The sequence below is a fragment of the Folsomia candida genome, unplaced genomic scaffold (assembly GCF_002217175.1).
Source record: "Folsomia candida strain VU population unplaced genomic scaffold, ASM221717v1 Fcan01_Sc002, whole genome shotgun sequence".
Lineage (NCBI taxonomy): Eukaryota > Metazoa > Arthropoda > Collembola > Entomobryomorpha > Isotomidae > Folsomia > Folsomia candida.
In genome coordinates, this window is record NW_019091194.1 from 6,127,739 (window position 1) to 6,147,688 (window position 19,950).

General features: G+C 35.4%; 6 protein-coding genes and 1 long non-coding RNA gene across 12 annotated transcripts; 4 read left to right on the forward strand and 3 right to left on the reverse strand.

Moving 5' to 3' along the window:
* The first annotated feature begins 483 nt into the window (after positions 1-483).
* Positions 484-1,694, forward strand: LOC110844304. The gene is made up of 4 exons (XM_022090479.2): positions 484-613; positions 715-869; positions 950-1,028; positions 1,100-1,694. Exons 1-4 carry the CDS (start codon positions 599-601, stop codon positions 1,373-1,375), a joined length of 525 nt encoding a protein of 174 aa, XP_021946171.1. The 5' UTR covers positions 484-598; the 3' UTR covers positions 1,376-1,694.
* Positions 1,695-1,917: 223 nt separating this feature from the next.
* LOC110844824 lies at positions 1,918-6,934 on the forward strand. Of its 3 annotated transcripts, XM_022091122.2 has the most exons (17): positions 1,918-2,240; positions 2,329-2,584; positions 2,663-2,832; positions 2,909-3,098; positions 3,203-3,388; positions 3,475-3,627; positions 3,702-3,827; positions 3,926-4,156; positions 4,231-4,461; positions 4,548-4,719; positions 4,800-4,896; positions 4,978-5,096; positions 5,190-5,401; positions 5,476-5,626; positions 5,703-6,345; positions 6,431-6,623; positions 6,697-6,934. In XM_022091122.2, exons 1-12 carry the CDS (start codon positions 1,950-1,952, stop codon positions 4,999-5,001), a joined length of 2,127 nt encoding a protein of 708 aa, XP_021946814.2. In that variant the 5' UTR covers positions 1,918-1,949; the 3' UTR covers positions 5,002-5,096; positions 5,190-5,401; positions 5,476-5,626; positions 5,703-6,345; positions 6,431-6,623; positions 6,697-6,934. The 3 variants fall into 3 exon arrangements, with proteins under 3 accessions (XP_021946814.2, XP_035703987.1, XP_035703988.1); XM_035848094.1 differs by having other exon boundaries at positions 5,476-6,345; XM_035848095.1 differs by having other exon boundaries at positions 2,666-2,832; positions 5,476-6,345.
* LOC118434469 lies at positions 2,864-3,279 on the reverse strand. Its single transcript, XR_004834051.1, has 2 exons — positions 3,159-3,279; positions 2,864-3,077 (listed from the first exon to the last, which is right to left on the reverse strand). It is a non-coding gene; the product is annotated as an uncharacterized LOC118434469 (long non-coding RNA).
* A 213-nt stretch (positions 6,935-7,147) lies between the features above and the next one.
* Positions 7,148-8,956, reverse strand: LOC118434468. Its single transcript, XM_035848097.1, has 2 exons — positions 8,031-8,956; positions 7,148-7,961 (listed from the first exon to the last, which is right to left on the reverse strand). The coding sequence occupies exons 1-2, from the start codon at positions 8,052-8,054 to the stop codon at positions 7,431-7,433; spliced, it is 555 nt and encodes a 184-aa protein (XP_035703990.1). The 5' UTR covers positions 8,055-8,956; the 3' UTR covers positions 7,148-7,430.
* Positions 8,957-8,973: 17 nt separating this feature from the next.
* On the forward strand, positions 8,974-10,948 carry LOC110843286. Of its 2 annotated transcripts, none has more exons than XM_022089247.2 (5): positions 8,974-9,281; positions 9,341-9,555; positions 9,617-9,666; positions 9,761-10,195; positions 10,267-10,948. In XM_022089247.2, exons 1-5 carry the CDS (start codon positions 9,000-9,002, stop codon positions 10,317-10,319), a joined length of 1,035 nt encoding a protein of 344 aa, XP_021944939.1. In that variant the 5' UTR covers positions 8,974-8,999; the 3' UTR covers positions 10,320-10,948. The 2 variants fall into 2 exon arrangements, with proteins under 2 accessions (XP_021944939.1, XP_035703989.1); XM_035848096.1 differs by having other exon boundaries at positions 9,386-9,555.
* A 2,272-nt stretch (positions 10,949-13,220) lies between these two features.
* LOC110844834 lies at positions 13,221-18,059 on the reverse strand. 3 transcript variants are annotated; one of them, XM_022091133.2, is made up of 3 exons: positions 17,742-18,059; positions 14,410-14,854; positions 13,221-13,998 (listed from the first exon to the last, which is right to left on the reverse strand). In XM_022091133.2, the coding sequence occupies exons 2-3, from the start codon at positions 14,772-14,774 to the stop codon at positions 13,812-13,814; spliced, it is 552 nt and encodes a 183-aa protein (XP_021946825.1). In that variant the 5' UTR covers positions 14,775-14,854; positions 17,742-18,059; the 3' UTR covers positions 13,221-13,811. The 3 variants fall into 3 exon arrangements, with proteins under 3 accessions (XP_021946825.1, XP_021946826.1, XP_021946824.1); XM_022091134.2 differs by lacking the exon at positions 17,742-18,059 and adding an exon at positions 17,030-17,204; XM_022091132.2 differs by lacking the exon at positions 17,742-18,059 and adding an exon at positions 15,011-15,930.
* Positions 18,060-18,421: 362 nt separating this feature from the next.
* On the forward strand, positions 18,422-19,786 carry LOC110844068 (DNA-binding transcriptional regulator BolA). Its single transcript, XM_022090183.2, has 4 exons — positions 18,422-18,928; positions 19,047-19,103; positions 19,177-19,245; positions 19,310-19,786. The coding sequence occupies exons 1-4, from the start codon at positions 18,797-18,799 to the stop codon at positions 19,376-19,378; spliced, it is 327 nt and encodes a 108-aa protein (XP_021945875.1). The 5' UTR covers positions 18,422-18,796; the 3' UTR covers positions 19,379-19,786.
* The last annotated feature ends 164 nt before the right edge of the window (positions 19,787-19,950 follow it).

Below are 19,950 nucleotides of genomic sequence, written 5' to 3' on the forward strand. Positions count from 1 at the left end.
ATTATCATGTCTCATCTTTATGATCACTAATGAGTTTTGATTTAACTATGAAATAGCAAATTAGGCACATGTAGTCTAGCTGTGTGTGTGGCAGTAGTGCAAATGTATGCACACGGGAAGATGCTCACTAATTAATTGGTTTTATATACATATTATTATGTACATCAAGTTACCTACTTATTATATTTCTTACTTTATACATATTGGGTGCGTTATTGACCAAAATATCAATTGTCAGCTACATACATCTGAAGGTATGTATATGCTCATCTGCTATATGATGTCAAATGCGGTGTATAATGTTTTGTTGTGTAATTTGTGTGATGATTTAATCGGCATCCTGTCTTTGTTTTAGGTACCCTACTGCTCTGGGTTCCTTTTAGACAAACATTTGTCTTCCTAAAATTACAAAAATATTAGAGAAATATGCAAACTTCTAGAATGGCATAATTTGAGAAATTATTAATATGCTTGGATTTTCTTGTCTAGAATCTTAGGTATAAAAAGGTACGCATTTTATCAAATTGGCATCATTCACTCAAATCTCATCAAATCGTACAGAAGTACAGCAGAAGAGAAGTAGTAAAACAACAGAAAAATGAAGGTTATCTTGGTGAGTCTAAAGAACATTTTGTGCGAACTAAAGAAATTCGGACTTTGAATCAAATCAAATCATCATCCGCAAAATTTTAATGTGAACTTATCTTCTTAAAGGTCGTCGCTACCCTCGTCGGACTCGCATTCGCCGAGCCACCATCCGGTTACAGCTACCCATCAGGTTCTTACGGAGCACCTTCGTTCGAATCTGGATCCAGCTCCGGTGGTTCTTTCGGAGGTGGTTCAACTGGAGGAAACACTTACCGACATGTGTAAGCCGTGCATAAAGTGATCCTTTTTTAACAAAAGCAATCCGACCGACCAACTTATCCCTTGTTCTCTCCCATTGTAGCTACGTTCACGCTGCCCCCGATGATCCAGAAGACTCCCAAGCCCGAGTTATCCGAATCCCAGGAAAGGGTGACAAGCACGTAAGCATTAAAGCGTATAATATTTAATATCTCTGATACTGTGAGGAGCAAATTTGTGATATTATTATTAGGTGAACATCATCTTTGTGAAAACTCCATCCCAATCCGCCAACCAACAAACTGAAGTCATTCTCCCAGAACAGGATCAACAAAAGACCTTGGTTTACGTTCTTCACAGGAAGTTCGACGCTTCCACCGATCTTAAGATCCGCAAACCCGCTGCCCAAGCACCAGCCAAGCCTTCAGTGTACTTCATCCGTTACGGTGGTGCAGCTTCCGGTGGTTCATCTTCCTCCAACAATGGAGGTACCACTGAATCCCGACCAGTTTACGGAGCCCCCTTTTAAATTCAAGGACAAATTTGAATTTAAACAATTAATAGCAACAACTTATCCAAAGTCTTTCATCTTATTTTCACTTTCTATGATTCCTTTTCATGTCTCTAAAAATTCTGTTTTGTTTTCTCCTTGTGATACGCTTATCTTGATAGTTAAGATTTTATTGAGTTTATTTTCAGTCTCATTTTCTCCTGTCTCTTCATCCCTTGTCTTTTACACTTTTTCTTTCTAGTCGGAGTGATTTTTATGCGGCTGTATTTATGTGATAATTGTTTGTGAACTATCTAAACTGCTCAGAATAAAAATGATTTATTTTCGTAAACGAAAAGTTTTTATGTATGATACATACTTCCATTTGGTCATCAGTAAAAAATTGTTCCATAGTACATATGCCATCTTCGACACAACTTCAATATTGTGGTGAAAAATGTGAAACGAATAAAAATACGGATGTATGTAAAACCGACAATGTGGTTACCATATTTGGTCAGCAAATATGCTGCTTTTTTTTAGATTGGTGTCTATATATGTAGTTAGGTTAGACAGCAAAACTTAAAATGCAGAAAAAAAAATTGTGTGTTCAATGTTCAAATTTAATTTGGCATTTCTTTCCAAAATGGCAGAATTTAAAGTTATGATTTATTTTTATTATACTTTTATATTACTCATCCTCAGTTTTACGATTATTATTTCCGAGAGCAAGCATATTAAACTTGAAATTTTACAATTTCCATCATTTGAACTGGTTACTGGAATAGTCTCATCCCATCGTAATTTCACAGAATTAGAATTAGATTACAAATTTAATGATAATACTTTAATAACTGTGACCTGCGTTTCTTCCTCACCTGTGTTAATGGTGTATGATTATGGAGTATGTGAAACTAGGCATAAGCTGTGTACATATTTATCATTTGAATGCAATTACAAATTTTTAACTTATCATGATATACATATTTCAGCTTAGAAACCTTGAAAAAGTCTACATTCCGCAAGTAGATCAGTACATTCACCGTACTTTTACAGACTTTTGGAACACGTCAACATATACGTTTAAAGCATTGATGAAGACAAAGAAAAAGATGTTCGTAGAATTGGGAAACATTTATTGCGAAAATGCAGACTCAGAAGAACGTGCAAACTTTCACTTTCAGAGAGTAAATCACACTTTAACAATTTTCAAGGCGTGGATTTCTCAGAGAAATGTGAAACATACCGGTAACTCTGCATATAAATACATAAGGACATTAATTAGACCTAGAAAAATTATATGCACATCAAAACAATGTTTTATAGAAGAATCTCACAACAAAAGCTGTGGAGCACAGATTTTTGTAAAAACGACAGGAAATGGGACCCAATGGGGCTGCCAGTCAAAAATTGATGATCGTTTGCTACCAACTAAATTCGCTTATTGTTACTCTGCCGTAGATTGTGCAAACATTTTACGAAGTGTACAAAACAAGGTATGCAAATTTCGACTGTCACAATAACGAATTATTATTTTTTGTTCCTGATCATTTTATTCCTCGTAATTCATAGGAAACGTGTGTTACGCGAATTGCGTTAATCGAAACTTGTGAAAGGTGTAGAGAATCCCATCTGGAAGTATCGAAATTAAAGCAATTTCATTCCCAACTGGCAATTTGCGCCGACGGACAAGAAGCAACTGCGGCGGTCGTATTTTTCTTTGGATTTGGTCCGAAAGGAACTACGGATAACCACAAATTATGTAAAAACTAAAATTTCATCGCTTAAGAAAATGACTCAAAATGGGTACACAAATACGTACAGCATTTTAATACACCTAAACAAGGATTTTGTTTTGGTTGTCAGATTTGTCCTGGTCCGAAGTAATTCATCCAGAGAACGAAATGCTATTTATTTTTCCACCAAAAAAGACAGAGTTTAAAGTTAATCAAAGTGCAGAATTTGAATGTCACGGGGTCCAACACTACTTCTCGTTCGGCTATATATTTGGAATCCAAGTGGAAAATGGAACAATTATGTTTCTTCAGGAGGGTTTGTTTTCTGATAACTTCAGAAGGAATGAATCGGGAAGTATACTTAATTGTAAGATGTGTATGCTTATGCATGTGTGTATATAGGTGGTCCTTACCAACACCATGAACTCACAAATGCGAGGATTGTCAAAGAGAAAATCACATTTCGAGAAACAGGGACCACCAAAGTTTACTGTTTTGCCCCCGTTATAAATTCGACAGAGTGGATTAACAAGTCAGTTTCTGTGAACGTATTAGGTGAAATTATTTTAAATATTATCCATTAAACAACTAAGCGAATTTTCATACATTTACATGCATGCATCTTTCAGCCGCAGATGATTATTACTATTATTATTACGATTACGAGGCTGCGTACCTAAAAAACATATCGAGGTTGAAAAAACGATTGAATAAGTCCAATAGTACGAGTTCCATTGGGTGGATAACCATAACAGGTGCGTATGTATGAACTTGCTTTCCTCTAAACCAGTAATGACCAGTATATGCATAATTTGAGGAAGAAGCAGCGTAAATGCTAATGTTGTTATTTCAGGGATAGTGGCAGGAATGAGCATACTTTTAATAATTATTGCTGTCGTATCCCACATTCGGATAAAAAGACTGAAAAGAGTCATTATTCAATTGTCAGAAGCAGAAATCCAAGAGTTTCTGGAAGGCGTTGTACTAGTTCAATCATCGACTTCATATGACGAAGCTTGCAAAACCTGGGAATCACTTCCTTACAATAATATGTATGAAGTTCCAAAAACTAGCCTTCATTTTGGTATTATCGTTATTATAGTTATCGTTTACAACAGGAAACGTATGCAAATATTAATCTTGGTTTAATGTATTCAGAGGAAAATGACATTTTAGGGGCTGGAGCCTACGGTCGAGTATTCAAAGGAGTGTTAACCTCATTACCAGCGAAAGAAAGTTTAGACGTTGCCATTAAAACGATCCGTCCTGGCGTGGATGTAATTTACTTTAAAGCGTTACTTTCTGAACTGAAAGTGATGGCTTTTTTGGGAAATGGTCACGAAAATCTTGTCCATTTGAAAGCTGCTTGCACCGAGGGCATAAAAAATGGTGAGATTATGGAGCATTTATTGACGTCTAAAATTCATGCAGACACTCTGAAATATTTAGTTCACATTAAACTTTTTAATATTTAGGAGAGATCTTCATTGCCTTTGAACTTTGCAAATCAAATCTTCTCCAAGTTGTTAGAGCAATTAGAAATACGGGTGGGATTCTTGAGCCCCAACAATATGCTAACATTGTGCAAACCGACGCAATGAAAAAACCTGTAAATGAAAAAATGACCAACCTATGCGATAACCTAAGGTACATATCCGTCTTTATAGCAATTAACAGCATTCCACTACGAAATCAGTGATTTAATGCAATCTGTATTATTACTCCAGTTATGAAAACATCCCACGAGGTGAATTTTTGGTGCAAGACTTAACACTATGGAGTTATCAAATTGCAGATGGGATGGCATACATTGCTGATTGCAAAGTAAATAAGTATATTATGTATATAATAAAGAAGAATTTCTCAAGTTGGTTCATAAAATGCAAAATAATTAACTTTTTATAGGTGGTTCATGGTGATTTAGTTTAAGAAACGTGCTTGTAACATACTCTGGAATGGCAAAAATATGTGATTTCGGCCTGGCACGGCTTTTGGTGGATTACAATTACTTAAAAACTGAGCAAGTAAATATAAATATTCAGCAATTACTACATGGCTCATCTTGTTTTATAACTATTATAAACTAAAATTTATAAGCCAATTTAACTCTTCTTTAGTGCCCCTTACCGTGGAAATGGATGTCTTGCGAGTCGCTGACTTGCATGCAGTTTTCATCCGCCACTGATGTCTGGTCATATGGAGTAACACTGTGGGAATTATTTAGCCTGGGCGAAATTCCATACCCCGGGCTTGGCTGGACGCTGGATTTTCCGAAACTCCTTAAAGACGGACTGCGTCTTAGTCGACATGATTTGGCTAGTGATGAAATGTGAGCTAATAAAATTTAGCTTTTACATTTATGCAAACAAATTTCATAAAATCAGTATTTGTTTTCTAATGCAGCTACCAAATGATACTAAAATGCTGGGAAATTGATCCACAAGCTCGGTGCACTTTTCCAGAGTTGAAGTCATTCCTTAAATCTTAGTGATACGTAACAAGTCAAAAAAATAAAATGCTTGGCTGTTATGAATCAATATTAGTCATGGAGGAAGTGAGTCACTTGTTTCTGGATATTATCTGAAATTTTCTAGTAAGTGCATGCAATCAAATCTTTAATCTGTCAATAGCTTAACCTCGTCAAAAGTCGATGATTACTTTTTCTCCTCAATGACTCAAATCAAGGGGAATAAACAAGAATATCAAATAAATTATATCACAGAGTTATGTCACGTTCCTAGAACTTTTAACTTCTCTTCCCATGATTCCCGTGTTTAATCACCTGCCAAATGGGTCCTATTCATGCTAAAAAAACAAGCGTTATACATAAGTCTTAACCTACTTTATGTGTCACAGTATGAAATTTGCTGGATGTTAGTGACAAATCACATCAATTGAAATAGTAGCCTAACAAACAAACGTATGTATGTATTTACACAGTGAAAATATGTAGCTTTACACAACATGACCATCCATCTGCTATTTGATTTGAAATTTAATGTTCAGCTGAAAAAGCATAAAATCTGGTCGTAATGACTTCTGACTAACTACGAACAAGAAATTGAACCCGTCACCATCAAAAATCCTGCAGTTGACAAATGGCATTCTGGCTATAAAATAAACGAGTAGAACAGACTTGGGACCAAGAACAATGAAAAGCAATCGTAATAACAAAAATCACAGCATTATTGTTCCATCATCATCATAAGCTTCCGATCAACCAATTCAAGGCGAAAACTGAAAATATATTTATAACTTCCCAAAATATTTAAGGTTTGTCTCAACTTTTAACACTTCTTCCTTCCGTCAAAAGACTACAATAATTAGTTTCTAAAACAAAACTTGTCAATTTTTACAGATGAACTGCCTCGCTATACTTGTCGTATCTGTGGCCATTGTTGGGAGCGTGCAAGGGGATGGGGAAGGTGGGTCCAAGTGCCAGGGAACAAATTGTACCCCAGCCCCTGGAGGGACAACATGTGAGCCAAAGTATGAACGGGATGATGGCTGTTGTCCTGTTTGGCATTGCGCTAATGGACAAACTGCTTATGGTAACTTGCATCTCGAAATATAAATAAAATTATCAAAAATACAGAATATAATTGGAATATGGACTTATTACAGGAAAATCTTCGTCTTCGTCCAGTTTCTCTGGAAGTTCGTCTTCATTTTCTTTCGGGTCGCCACCTGGGAAACTTCCAGGGCTTCCTGGATTTGGAGGACTCCCGGGTTTTGGAGGTGGTGGTCTTCAAGGATTCCCATTCTTTGGTAGGAGATAGGCCAAACTTCTTGTAATTGTTAGATAAGACTGGTACTAAATTCCTAAAATGTATTAAAAAAATCTGCAAAAATTATGAAATTAGACTCGATTTTATGTTTAAGAAAACGATTTTTCTCTTTCATATCAAGGGAATGTCCTTGGATTTTAGAATGTAACTGGGTTGAAAATTAATGCTATTGTTCATGACGTGCGTGCATGTAATTTTGTATGCTTTGGTTGGTGCAGGTCCTTCAATGCATTATACATACGACGCTCTTTTTATGTGCCATACATATTTATGCACACACGATGTCGTTTCCACAATGCTATTTCATTTTTGCAAAAGTGGAACCTTTAAGTTTATTTTATCGACAGTTCTAATTGTTAATTGCCATTTGTAATAACTAAATGCTGAACAATATACATACATAGAGGATAAGAATAATTGCTTACAGAAATGATATGAAAAATGATATGAAAATTGAATGTTATATAAAATAAATTAAATAAAAATGAAAAGCCAATGAGAAAATCGTGTGGTAATCATATCAAAAAATTGTATAATAATTAAATTTATATTTTCTGTAAGGAAACAAACTCATTTTTGAATGAATGCACCGGAAGTGCGAATTTGTTTTTCTCCTTCCAATTCGAGAACATCCCAATGCTCTTTAATCTGTCCACATTCCACCCGAAAAATGTCAGCAGCAATATACGACTGATTAAACACTTTTAACCGGGCCAATGTCCAAACTAGGTCCGCATCAGCCGCCGTTTTCATGAATTCTACTCCTTGAATGGGATCAGGATCTTGAATTACGGCGTCTCTTCCATCTGCAATGGTTGGATTATGTTGGATGTAATCTGGATGAAAGGAATTTTCGACTCGTTTCGGATTAGTGGCGAGACCAATGTAGGCATGAATCACAAGCTGCTCGTTTCTTACGGGGTCGTTTGGTGGACAAGAAGAAGACGAGGAGAGGGACGTTGTTGGTAGGAATGTGGGAGGATAATTGTTCTGGTCTGTGGAGGGATTCCATTGTTGTAAATCCTGCTCTGGATTAAAGAATTGAGGGGGTTCAGATATCCCAGACTTCCACAGCGTTATGCTTATGAGGATGACCAATGACTGCCATTTAATACAATATATTATTGACGGTACGAAGCAGAATTAAGATTATTTTTCAATGACACATACCAAATTGTGACAAAAGACGTCCATAGTTTAGCAATAAATTTTCTTAAAAAATATCACGTGCAATAATAACTATAAAAATCATGAGTTTTTTAGAAGTAAAAATCAAAGTTGCATGGATAACTTTTAAGATATTTAGTAGTTATACATAAAACGGGATATTTATAACTCGAAAAGAAGGACCGTCGACTGATCGGCAGAGGAAACATTACTGTCATTCATTTATTTCATTTTTGCATTTTTTTCGTGCTTGTAGACGAAACTCGTGCCTCCTTGTACCAATTGCATTAAAATAGAATAAGATGACATAAAAGTATCTACAATTCGTCCACGGAGTTGAAGAAGCTAACGATAAAAACCACATTATTGCAAAGATTTCAAGATAAACTAAAACCTCAAAGACACCAAACCACAGAATTAACTTGAATCGACAAGAATAGTTGTGCAAGAATGAATGCGAAACAATTAAATTGATGCTTATTATATAACACCACTTTCACATATTTTTATTTATGTGCATCAGATAAACCATCGTTAAAGCCAGTTTATTATGCGATCTTTAATTGTTCATTGCCGAGTTATTTATCCAAATTCTACCGTTCGACGAAAATACCTTATCCTGAAATGACTCATGCAGCTACATATACTTACAAACATATGCAAATAATATGGATATAATACATATTGATCGAATTAAATCTACCTAAATACATGTGCAAATTTATGTGCACATAGTCTGCGATGATGGGTGCAATGAATACTTACATTTATCTCAAGGTACTTTGTGAAGCCGATTTCTTTTGTCGTAACCTTTTTTTTATTTTGAAGAGGACCATTGTTAACCTGATAATGAGAAAACGAAAGCTAAATATATGGATGCTGTCATGCTGGGAATTTGTTTCATTTTAATTTTCGAACTAGTCCCGAGTTGTCTGATTTAAAGTAATTAAATTGTCAGAAAATTATTTTAAAATGTTCATATTTTCAGCCCTTCGACTTTTCGTCTGTTTGACTTTCGTCATTGTTATTGTTGAAGCTTATCCTAAAGAAGCTGTGAAACCGGGTAACAAAGAAGCAGGGTTGGTGACCAAAAAAGTCAACGGTCAGAAAATCACTACTGCTACACCCAAAGTGACTACCAAGGGCTCCACCGCAGTGCCTCCAAGAACTACAGAGAGGACAAAAATGGGTGCAACTCATATTGAAAATGATTTGGAGAAGGGTGATGGGCACGACGAAGAGAATGAAGATGAGGTAAACTATAACCATATTTAGGAATAATTGCCTATGCAATGAGAATAAAAATCATGCAGTTATCATTGATTGAACCACTTTCTCCTGACGACATGACCGCAAAGTCTGGAGTCCAAAGTGGCAAAAATAAATTAGGAGAGTCACTCTACTGTCCCGGAGTTGTTTGTTCTTTCCCCTCATTTGGCCATGATGATGTTGTGCTAAGCTGTCAAGAAACATGGACCACAAGCATCAATCCCGTCCTGCCAGTTATGGGGTCTAAGCTCGACTGCTGGTAAGTACCAATAAATAAAATTTGACCAAAACGGATTAATTGATAAGTGGATTGATTGCAGCCCTGTTCACATCTGCATTCGACATGATGGATCCCAATTTACTCACTATGGTAAGTAAGCTAGTAGCAAGCGTATAGAAATAATTAAATGAAGCCATGATGAAAAAATCTGTAAAATGTGGTTAATAATGGTTTTGCTAATCAGGAATTGAAAGACCAGTGGAACAAGTGAACATTAAAAATAACCCGCAACAACTTCAAGATTCTGAAAATACAAAGATCAATCACAACGAAATTCCTCCAGCCACTCAGACTGTGGCTCAACAACCGTTTTCAGAAACCTTCCTTGGTATTTTCCCCCCATCTCAAAAACCGCAACAAGAACTAAGTCCACTGGTCCAATATCCGATGACAGGACCATTTCAACCACAACCACAACCACTACTTCCTCCACCACCCTTCATGATGTTGAACATGCTAGGCCCTCAATTTCCTCGTTTTAACAGAAACGTGGGACCATTTTTCCCCGTGGATGGATGGGGGGTGGGTCCGTGGGGACCGACAGATGTATCTTCATTTTATAACCTCCGGGCTAGGAGAGACGCCGACGTGTTGCAACAAGAACAACAGTGGACACCAAGTAAATATGACGAAAAATAATTTATTAATTTGGTTTAATATTAAGTAATTGTATTTGTGTAATCTTTGCAGGTGTATTTTATGGTGAGCCCGTTCCAATGCAAGCATTTCCAGTATCATTTTAACTTTTGATTACTTAAGTATTTAATTTTTGCATAATTTTTGCGTACTTAATTATGCATAATAAACTTTAAAACTGATTACTTAGTACACGTAGTAGTAAGTCATACGTGACAAATATACAGCTGTGTTATTTAATTTAATGTTTCTAAATAAATACTGGAAGATATAGATCAAAAACGGGAAAACATGGCCTGGGCTAACCGTTGTAACGTTTGGTGTGTTTTGTCTTTTACACCCGATCGGCCGTGACTTATCAATTACTCCCAACTGGCGAAAGTTAACTTTGTTAGTCATACGAAACCAGAAAAATATTTCTCGTTACCATTTTGACTATAACAAAGAGTACGTAGAAATATATATGTATTACTGATGGACTTGCGTCAAGCTATTTAACCTTGCCGAAAGGCAAGAAAAAATGCCAACATTTGATGGACGGATGCCAGAATTTTCCGGCTTCGAGGCGTCTGAAGTTCATCTACATACACGCGGATGACACCATTCACCGCCCATTTACCGTTTCGGAATAAATGTGTGATATATTTAACCTAATGTATTATGCAAATTATATCGGGTAATTACGTGCATTACTGTAAAAAGAGTGCTACAAATATATTTATTTGGCTGATCCTAATATTCGTCGCTTGAATTATAATTTCCATACATTTCCTTTTGCTACTAAATCTTGAATGCATATTTGAGCAAATCCCATTTCCTCTTTGGTCTATTTTTTTCTTAATTATCACACTGGGAAATATTCTAATCCTGGCAATTAGTTCATTGGCACTTTGTCAACTAAAAGTTGTAAAACATACCAATACCATCCATTCAGTCATAAATAAACAATAGATCCAACTGAAAGAGAATGGCTCCAGACGGAAATCTTTGCACTTTTTTTATCACGGAGAGTTAGCCAAACTCATTAAAATTCTCATGAATATACAACATACAGCCATTTGTGTTTTCGTTTGGATCGCATTCATAAATAAGTCAAGAACCGACGGAAGACCTTAAAAATTTACAGCTCTGTCTCCACGTATGTATGTACATATGTATGTATCTATGTATATGTACATACTATGCACTATATTCGCACGTCTGATCCAAGTAAAAATCTAGGCGACGCTAGATGCATAATAAATTCTAATTGCATTTTGCTCCACATTAGCATTATTTTAGCTACTGGTTCGAACTGCTTACATTTCAAACAGTCGTTAACAAACATAATGTATGTATGTATGTAAGTACATAATGTTTCCAGACTATCTAGTGAATTGTGCATTAAGGAAAAATTTGTAATTGGAGTAGTCGGACTTGTGATTGTGAATATCAACCCATAACCAATATGCACATTGATTCTCATGAATTGATCTTTAATTCAATCATTGAATTTCAGCTTGAAGATGCGAAACACATTATTTCATTTTTATTACAACTTGAAAAGAGTCGGAAGAATATTGTTTATTAACTTGACCCTTGAACTTTGTAAATATGAGCGATAAGAATAAATTAAGCCGACCACCCTAGTCAACGACTTATTATTTCTCATAAATGGAGATAAGCTCCTCCATATAAATGGTCAATATTGTCCAGAAGATTAACTTGTTGTTCTGCCCATAGTTCCAGCCAATGGGAGTCAGCATGAGGTGCACACCCATTTTATTAATGTTTTTAACCCTGCGGTTTGATTAAATTTTGTATAATAATAAAATCCATAAGTATGTACATAGACATATAAATGTATAGTTATCCTCATGTAATTGTACGTCTCTTGGACTCAGCGTCACTTTTTTTTATAGGCGAGCATTGCCTACTTATAAATTGTTTCATTTCATATGTTGGAGTCGTGGGGTATTATGTAGGTGTCTATTAATACATATAAAAATAGCCAGACATCAATCTTACTTATCAACACGAAGAGTGACATCTCAGTCATGTCAGTCGTCTGTCCTAATTCTCACTGGACAAAGTAAGTACCTAAGTACGTATGTGTATATGCAGGGATGTACTTACATGCCTATGTACATTTATACATATGTATGTACATTCATACGAAAATGTATAGAGAGCCAAGACTCAACTTTGTTTCTGGGAAAAATATCTTTTTATATGTGCTGCAGTTTCTTCCGGTGCTGTAATAGTAATTGCATAAAATTTTCCATCCGTATAAAATTTTTTTCTGGAATCAAATAAATATATTCCACGCAGATCGAATTTAGCATCAATAAAATTAAATCATCGCCAAGTTGTCGATGATGTTCAGAATTTACGATGATTTCATTTCGCAATGCAGCAGATAAGGGCCTAACTCAACCAACCTCATTCATCATTGATAAGGCAATTAATTAGTCACAATCCGACACCAATGTGGAAACATTTAGGTGTGACTCGCAATTAATTTGCTCTTGCTTGAAGAACGGAAAATAAGTATATTTATGGAACCTGGACCTTCGTCAAATTATTATGGCACGACTGAACGTGATTCATTCAAGTCATGAATGAACATTGTAGATATTCTGTAGCATAATTCGTAATAAATAAATATAACCCGTTGTAAAAACCTCCTTCCATTCAAGTTATATGTATGTATGTACAACGTGACCTTGCATAATCCAAATGTTCATGTGAAATTTACGCATTTGCAAATCATGGAATGGAATCAAAATGCACTGCGAAAACAAGATGAGTGATGAAAAATAATATTTATTGAATAATATCATCGTCCAATTTCAATTATTGTAAAAAATTTAGTTCCAAACATTTCAAATAATACGACCAGCAACCAATAATACGATGTAATATTCTGTTGCAATAACAATACAAGCGTATAATATAAATAAACACACATCAATCATATTCGATAATTTATCAAACAAGCACAATAAATAGATACGAATAACATTTTATATATGCGTAAAAGAAAAAAATTAAGTTATTTTTACACGATTTATTGAATGTCTATATAAATTCCATATACAAAATTAGGTCTAGGTATATTTTTCTAACGTTATGTACAATTCACACTTTTTCATAAATATGATGAAGCACTTGGCTATTAGTCCAACTTTGTAATTCAGGCACCAGCAGGAATTACTCTACTTCGAAAATCAGGCACATTCTTATCCACCCATCGAAATATTAGTATTTATGTATATTGTAACAACAGCGTCATTTATTCGTATAGTCAGTTATCGGCGCCTATCGCCACCTAAATATGTTTATTTTTAAGCAACAATAATGAATAACAATAAAGTCAAAATAGTTTTAATTATTAGTAAAGAATTGCCATAATCAGTCTTTTCCTTTACAGAGGATTTCCCCAACATCTTCATAACCTAGATATTGTGTGCATACACATGTACGTATGTGCTTATGGTGTAGTAATGTCATACACAAAGATTGGTGATGATAACTACTATAAATTTATACACTTGTTTGCATTCTATAGTGTTTACTATTTTGGCCAGTTTTATGCACATTACTTCTCATCACCACAACTATGACGCTGCTGGAGCTGGGTCTTTGATTCTAAAAGATTTTTTAAGCCGATTCAATAACTTGATGTGGAAACGGTGCTGATGGGGGTGGTCCTCAGTCGAGGATGTCGAGGATGTCGAACCCGTCGAATGGGTCGGAGATAGTGGTACCTTTAGTGGGACGGAGTTGGGCCCCTCGGGTAGACTACTGCAATTAAGAGAACGAGAGGATCGTAAAATTGCAATTTGGTGGACAGAGAATGGGAGATGTCACACAAACATTCAAGCAGTGGGACATAAAATAATAGTCGGCAGAATTGCAATTAACATGAAAGAATGACACACACTAACCAAGTGGAAAAGTACTGGATCGTAAATTAGTAATAACAATCAACTTACACATGTGTTGGTTGTTATTACTAAAAATATACATACACATGACATTTATGCATACGTGTCAATGGTTCATTCAAAAAATAAAAAGAATTTGTGCAATTCGACATGAAAATCTACATGCACAGTGATAGCAAAATTATGAGAGTATGAGAGGAAAAATCTTTCCATAATCTAACAAAAACTTGTGAATTAGTTAGAATTTGTTTTCTTAAAATTGACTTACTTATGCCTCACAAAAGGAGAGGGTCCACTTCCCAACATTGGCGCAGATCCTCGTCCCGTTCGCATCGGCATCGGCACCGACCTTGCCATCGACACTGGAGGATGACTTGCGCTGTTATTTCTAGGAATGGGAATCCGGTGGATAATGACATCGGCCTGAGAGTGTTTGGGCGACGTACTCAAACTTGGACCCTCTGATCTCACTTTTCTTCTGGAACCTCCAATATTTGACGAACCACCAACGGACCCACTTCCTTGCGATGTTTTCCTTACAAGACCTCCGCCGCCATCCGGGCCGGACTGATTACGGGCACGATCGCCATAAATGTTGTAGTTCTTCTTCACAACTGGCATCATAAACGCCATGATGAAATTTGTATTCTTGCAAACACCACTTGACACCAAAATTCAATAGGTATGGTTTCTTGTCTTTCTAAAATCTGAATCTGAAAAAATATACAAAACTGGGCTGAAACTCAAATTTTTTCCTTGGTAGATAGGATACAATTTGGATAATAGTGCGAGGTATCGATTATTCCCGGAAGTTGCAAACAATTTACCAGATTGCTTCATGTAAATGATGCAATTACACGATTATTTACCTTGGACAAAAGAAGAGTATGCGAACTCTCATGAATTAAATCCACAGGCGACTCACGAAAGAGGGACAAATAAATGACATCAATAACACATCTGCTGTTCACTCAAAGAGATAAATATGGTGACTGACTGGCACGGTGAAAAAGTTCTCAATGTTTATACCCTAAATTGTTTGAGTCTCGTGCATGGTTATGTTACGTGAATAGAGAAGCGTATCTTACATACATAGTGCATGCAGAATAGTCTGTGACGGTAATACAGAATACGCTGGAATTGCATTCACTTCACTCACATAGAAGATAGAATTTGGAAGTTGGAAACCAGCATCATCTTGATTTTGCAGTTTTGCAGTGCTCTTTCTCCAACAAGATTTCTAAAACATGTTGCTGCTAAAAAACTGTCGCTATACAGAAGCTTTACTTTGCATAAGGATTTTTGTGCTTTATACTTGACATTAATATGCTTTGTTTATTTAGCTAATGTCCATAGTCAAATACAGTGGCTGGTGCATGCATACTTAAGATCTGTACATATTATATGCATATGCTCATGATGATGACGCTGAGACTCCTTATGGCATATACATAGTTCTGAAAGGATGCGGTATTTATAGCTTTTTTGCTGGCTCTCAAAGTGAAGCTACTTATTGAATGGCTCAACGACGGCCATGTCCATGGTCGGTCTTTTTACTACGAGATTAAAAGCGGAAAGTAAAGCCCCATCAGGGAATAACATAAGGTCGTGGTCAGGAATAATGAAAGAAAGTAAAGTGATTGGAAACTGAAGGACACGACTTGAAATACGATATGTACGACGTATATGCACGTATATCATAAGAGCACTAATGAAATTTATGATAATAGTCGACGTGTTTTTTATGTCGTCTCCCGAATGAATTTATCAGTATTAATAACACTACTAGAGAAAGCAAATTACATTAATTGCTACATCGACCAATGACAATGGTACTAGCGTTTAGCGTTAGATAAATATCGATTAAAATTCACTTGCGCCGTTGAAAAATATGGGAATTTGTAATACATATTTGTTAATCTAATCATGTCAAAAACTAAATAAAAATTCGAGTCTACGTGTTATTCTATTATTGCTTTTAGACTGTCCCCATCCTTATTTACCTTTGGTCTGATGCTTCTAGTTCAGTCTGACTAAATTTATAGCGTGTAGCAAAACTAGTTTAGCGTATCAATAATAGAGATTTATGCTTTACATATTTGCATGATAAAAATTCATCCTCTGTTGAAGGACACGTAACCAGACACCCAGCAAATGTAATTTCGGAAAATGCAGCCTGTAAAAACTGTATATCAACGAATGACACATGCCGATATATGCAATAAAATGTACTCCTGGTATACATATTTAGGATAACATGCAATCATGCAATATTCTCTCCACATATAACCTGTTTTGTTCTAAAATAGTAGTAATAGTGAGTAAAAATACAATCTGTGCACGTATAGTAAATATTTATGATCTAAGACTACATGTGTTGTGTTATATATTTTTGAAAATTTGTCGTCCATACTGAGCACTGATTTATTTTTGTGTATCATCATGATTATTCGTGATCTACAATTAGATGAATCGTACATACATATTACCAATAACGTAAAAGTATTTACGTGCGGACATATCCGAAAAATATAATCTGCATTTATATGCACGCATATCAAATGCCAGTAAACAGTGTATTGATTCAATACGCTCTGATATCGGTCGGTAGTCTCGGTAGTACAGCAAATACATAACCAAGACCAATTATGGTATGGTATGGTCCTCAATGAAACGTGGCTGGCTGATTTATTAGTTTGAAGTTATGCGGAATGGTTCAGTGATTGATCCGCTATCATGAAAACCAATAATCAATACTAATAGAAAATTAGCAAATTAATCGATATCGATAATAATATTTAAACCTTGGATAATGCAGGAGCTACATTTCCTACCTACCAAACCAAAGTAAAAGCGTATATCACTGGAGCTGGGAAACAAAGGCTTACCGTCAAACTCTAACAGCAAAACTGTGAACTTTTTAATAATTGTAATTTTGATGCCATTTATCGTTAGTCGGACTGAAAAAGTTTGGATTCTTGATGCTGATTTTAATGATAATTAATACTTTACAATTTATAAATCTTTTGGATGGTTCACTTGGTTCTTGGTGTCAAATGAGTTTGGCTAAGTCGCAGTTTGTTTACCTGTCGTCCACCCATGGCTGATCATGATGAGGTGTTAGAAACCTACCTGTCTAATGTCGTGTTGCCTTTACGAGATAAAAAATAGCCCTGAGCAATTTGCACTAACTTTTTGCATACCCATACATACATATTTCAGTCATTCAATATTTCAATAACAAAGCAAGAAGGCAACACCACAAAATAAATGATAGTATCGCATCACGCACGTTGTCTTATTTTTTTGATAATCTACTCCGTGCAATAACAACAACGATGTGTATCTATTTAGTTTAGGTTGGTAATGTTATTCTCATTAATTGTTTGTTGTCTGGCGCCGGTTGGTGTTCTGTTTTTCTGGATGTGCATGATTAGATATTTATGAAATTATTATGTATTACATCTTATAACAGGTTATAAGTATTGTACACGCAATTGTCTAGTTTGAAATAGTATGCATTTTTTAATAACCAAAACGAGATTACACGAATCCTGAAAAAGACTAAAATTGTATTAAATGTTGCATTGCCTTATTTACCTTTATAAAGTTTCCAGAAAGTCGAATGTCAATCACGGAAGTCAATCGTTGAGCAAAGATTGTTGAAAACTGGAAAATCCTTTATTCCATATATCAAGTGATTAAACAAAGTAATTTATAATTTTTGTCCATTCTGATTGTTTTTATTCTCTCACTACCGCATAATACAGGACAATTATCGTATTATTCTGTCAACTACGTAGTAATTTTCTGACTCCATACTAGTGAACAAATTCAGTTTCTGGGCAGAAAATCGTGGCAATGAAACTGGGCCATTCTCTGCCGACTTTATTTACAAGCAAAGAAAGAAAGGGCAAAGGCTTATGGAGTTTTGTGTACCGTTACCGTTTAGTACTGTTTATAAGAGAAAGATCTGACTTTTCAGTACATCTTTTGCACGTCGGGCATTCAGAGGGCACGAAGGCTCATCCATCCATTTCTACCTTACGTACAATAAAGATAACTTGCTTTTAAAATTTTAAAATTAAAAAATATTGCAGAAGAACAGAAAGTGTGAGAGGAGCATCTTTGATCGTCATGTATAATATTACAGGAATGTACACACGGATCAATATACTACGTTTCACTACTACGTTGCATATATAGACACACATTGCATGGTTTTACACTACTCTAAGAAAAAAATCAGTATTAACAGTCGTATTACGTAATTCGGTTTCGGAGCAGATCGAAAGTTGACGGTTACGAATGAATTCATGCAATTGAAACGCACTGTGGTTTGCAGGTGCAGCATGTTGAATGAATCAAAGTTTATTGTTTTATGTACGTGCGTATTATTCAGATATCGAGAATTTCAGGAATTCAATTTTTTAGATGGACAAGACGGTCAAAAGGTTATAAATTTTGTATGCATGAAATGCGAAGTACATATTTTGTATCATCAAATACCTGACGCTAAATTAAGGCGAAGTTTCAGCTGTGGATTACAGCGCGAGATATGCACACATACACAATAAATAAATTCTACGGATTCTTCACCGGTGGTTGAATAAAATAAAAATTATCTCATAAATTGGTCTTGTGAAACTTAATAAATGTTGAAGATGGCAACGCGTGTTTTGCGAATTCGAACTTTGATGCAAGGACCCCTTTCCGCGTCTCATGTCGATATCATTAATGAGAGCCACATGCATGGAGTGCCTCCAGATTCCGAAACACATTTGAAGGTTGGTTAATTAACAAAAATTTTGTTACAAAATCATCAATTACAAATTGAAAGTGAAGGGAAAGGTCCATAATTAAGTTGAACGCAGATACATATTTTCTGTAAATAATTTGATTTAGGTGGTCGTAGTGTCGCCACAATTTGACGGACTTTCATTACTCAAACGCCATCAAAAGGTACTTAGATAGACTAAATAGACTTTGCGATTTATGATTTTTTTATAATTGTAGTTTTTTTCTTCAAATCCAGGTTCAGGAGTTGCTCAAGGAGGAACTGGAATCTGGGTTGCACGCCCTGTCCATAATCGCCAAGACGGAGGTAATAATTTGAAGTGAAGAAAATTATAATCAAACATTTTATATTTGGTTTAATTTAAATATAGGCCGAGTGGGCCAAGATGAGCGGCCCCGTTGACCCCAGTCCGAAATGCATGGGGGGTTTTGGCAAATGATGATCCTTACTACACGGACAATATTTACAATTACTCATCCACATTGGGACGCGAGTCGATAGCAATTTAGCTTAACTTAATTATTAAAAATCTGTTTTGATAAATATCTATCATCCTTCAAGTAATAAACAACAAATTCTTTATAGTTATTTTAAAATTACTGAAGAAAACATTCGTAAATAATAGTAAATATGTGAGTTGTGATGAGCCATGAATGAAAATGTCTGTCCATTGATTGTATGTAGTCTCGATTGACACATTACTTTGACTTAAGGAATCACTTTGAGGTTAAGATCTGAAGTCTTCCCAAAATCCATTTTTGCTTGAATTTTAAAAATTCATAGCGTCTTGGTCAAACTGTATAGTAATTGAGCTCAAGAAATCAAATATTAAACTCACTTTTTTGAATTTTTGTTATATTTCTTGCCTCATAGTTATTTTACTTACTAGTATACTCTCATACGTTACAAAAGGACGCGAAATTATGACATTGCCAGCCTTGTATTATTACAAGGCTAAGAAAATTATTCATTTTCATTTTGCATAATATGATTTTTCTTTTGACAAAGAAT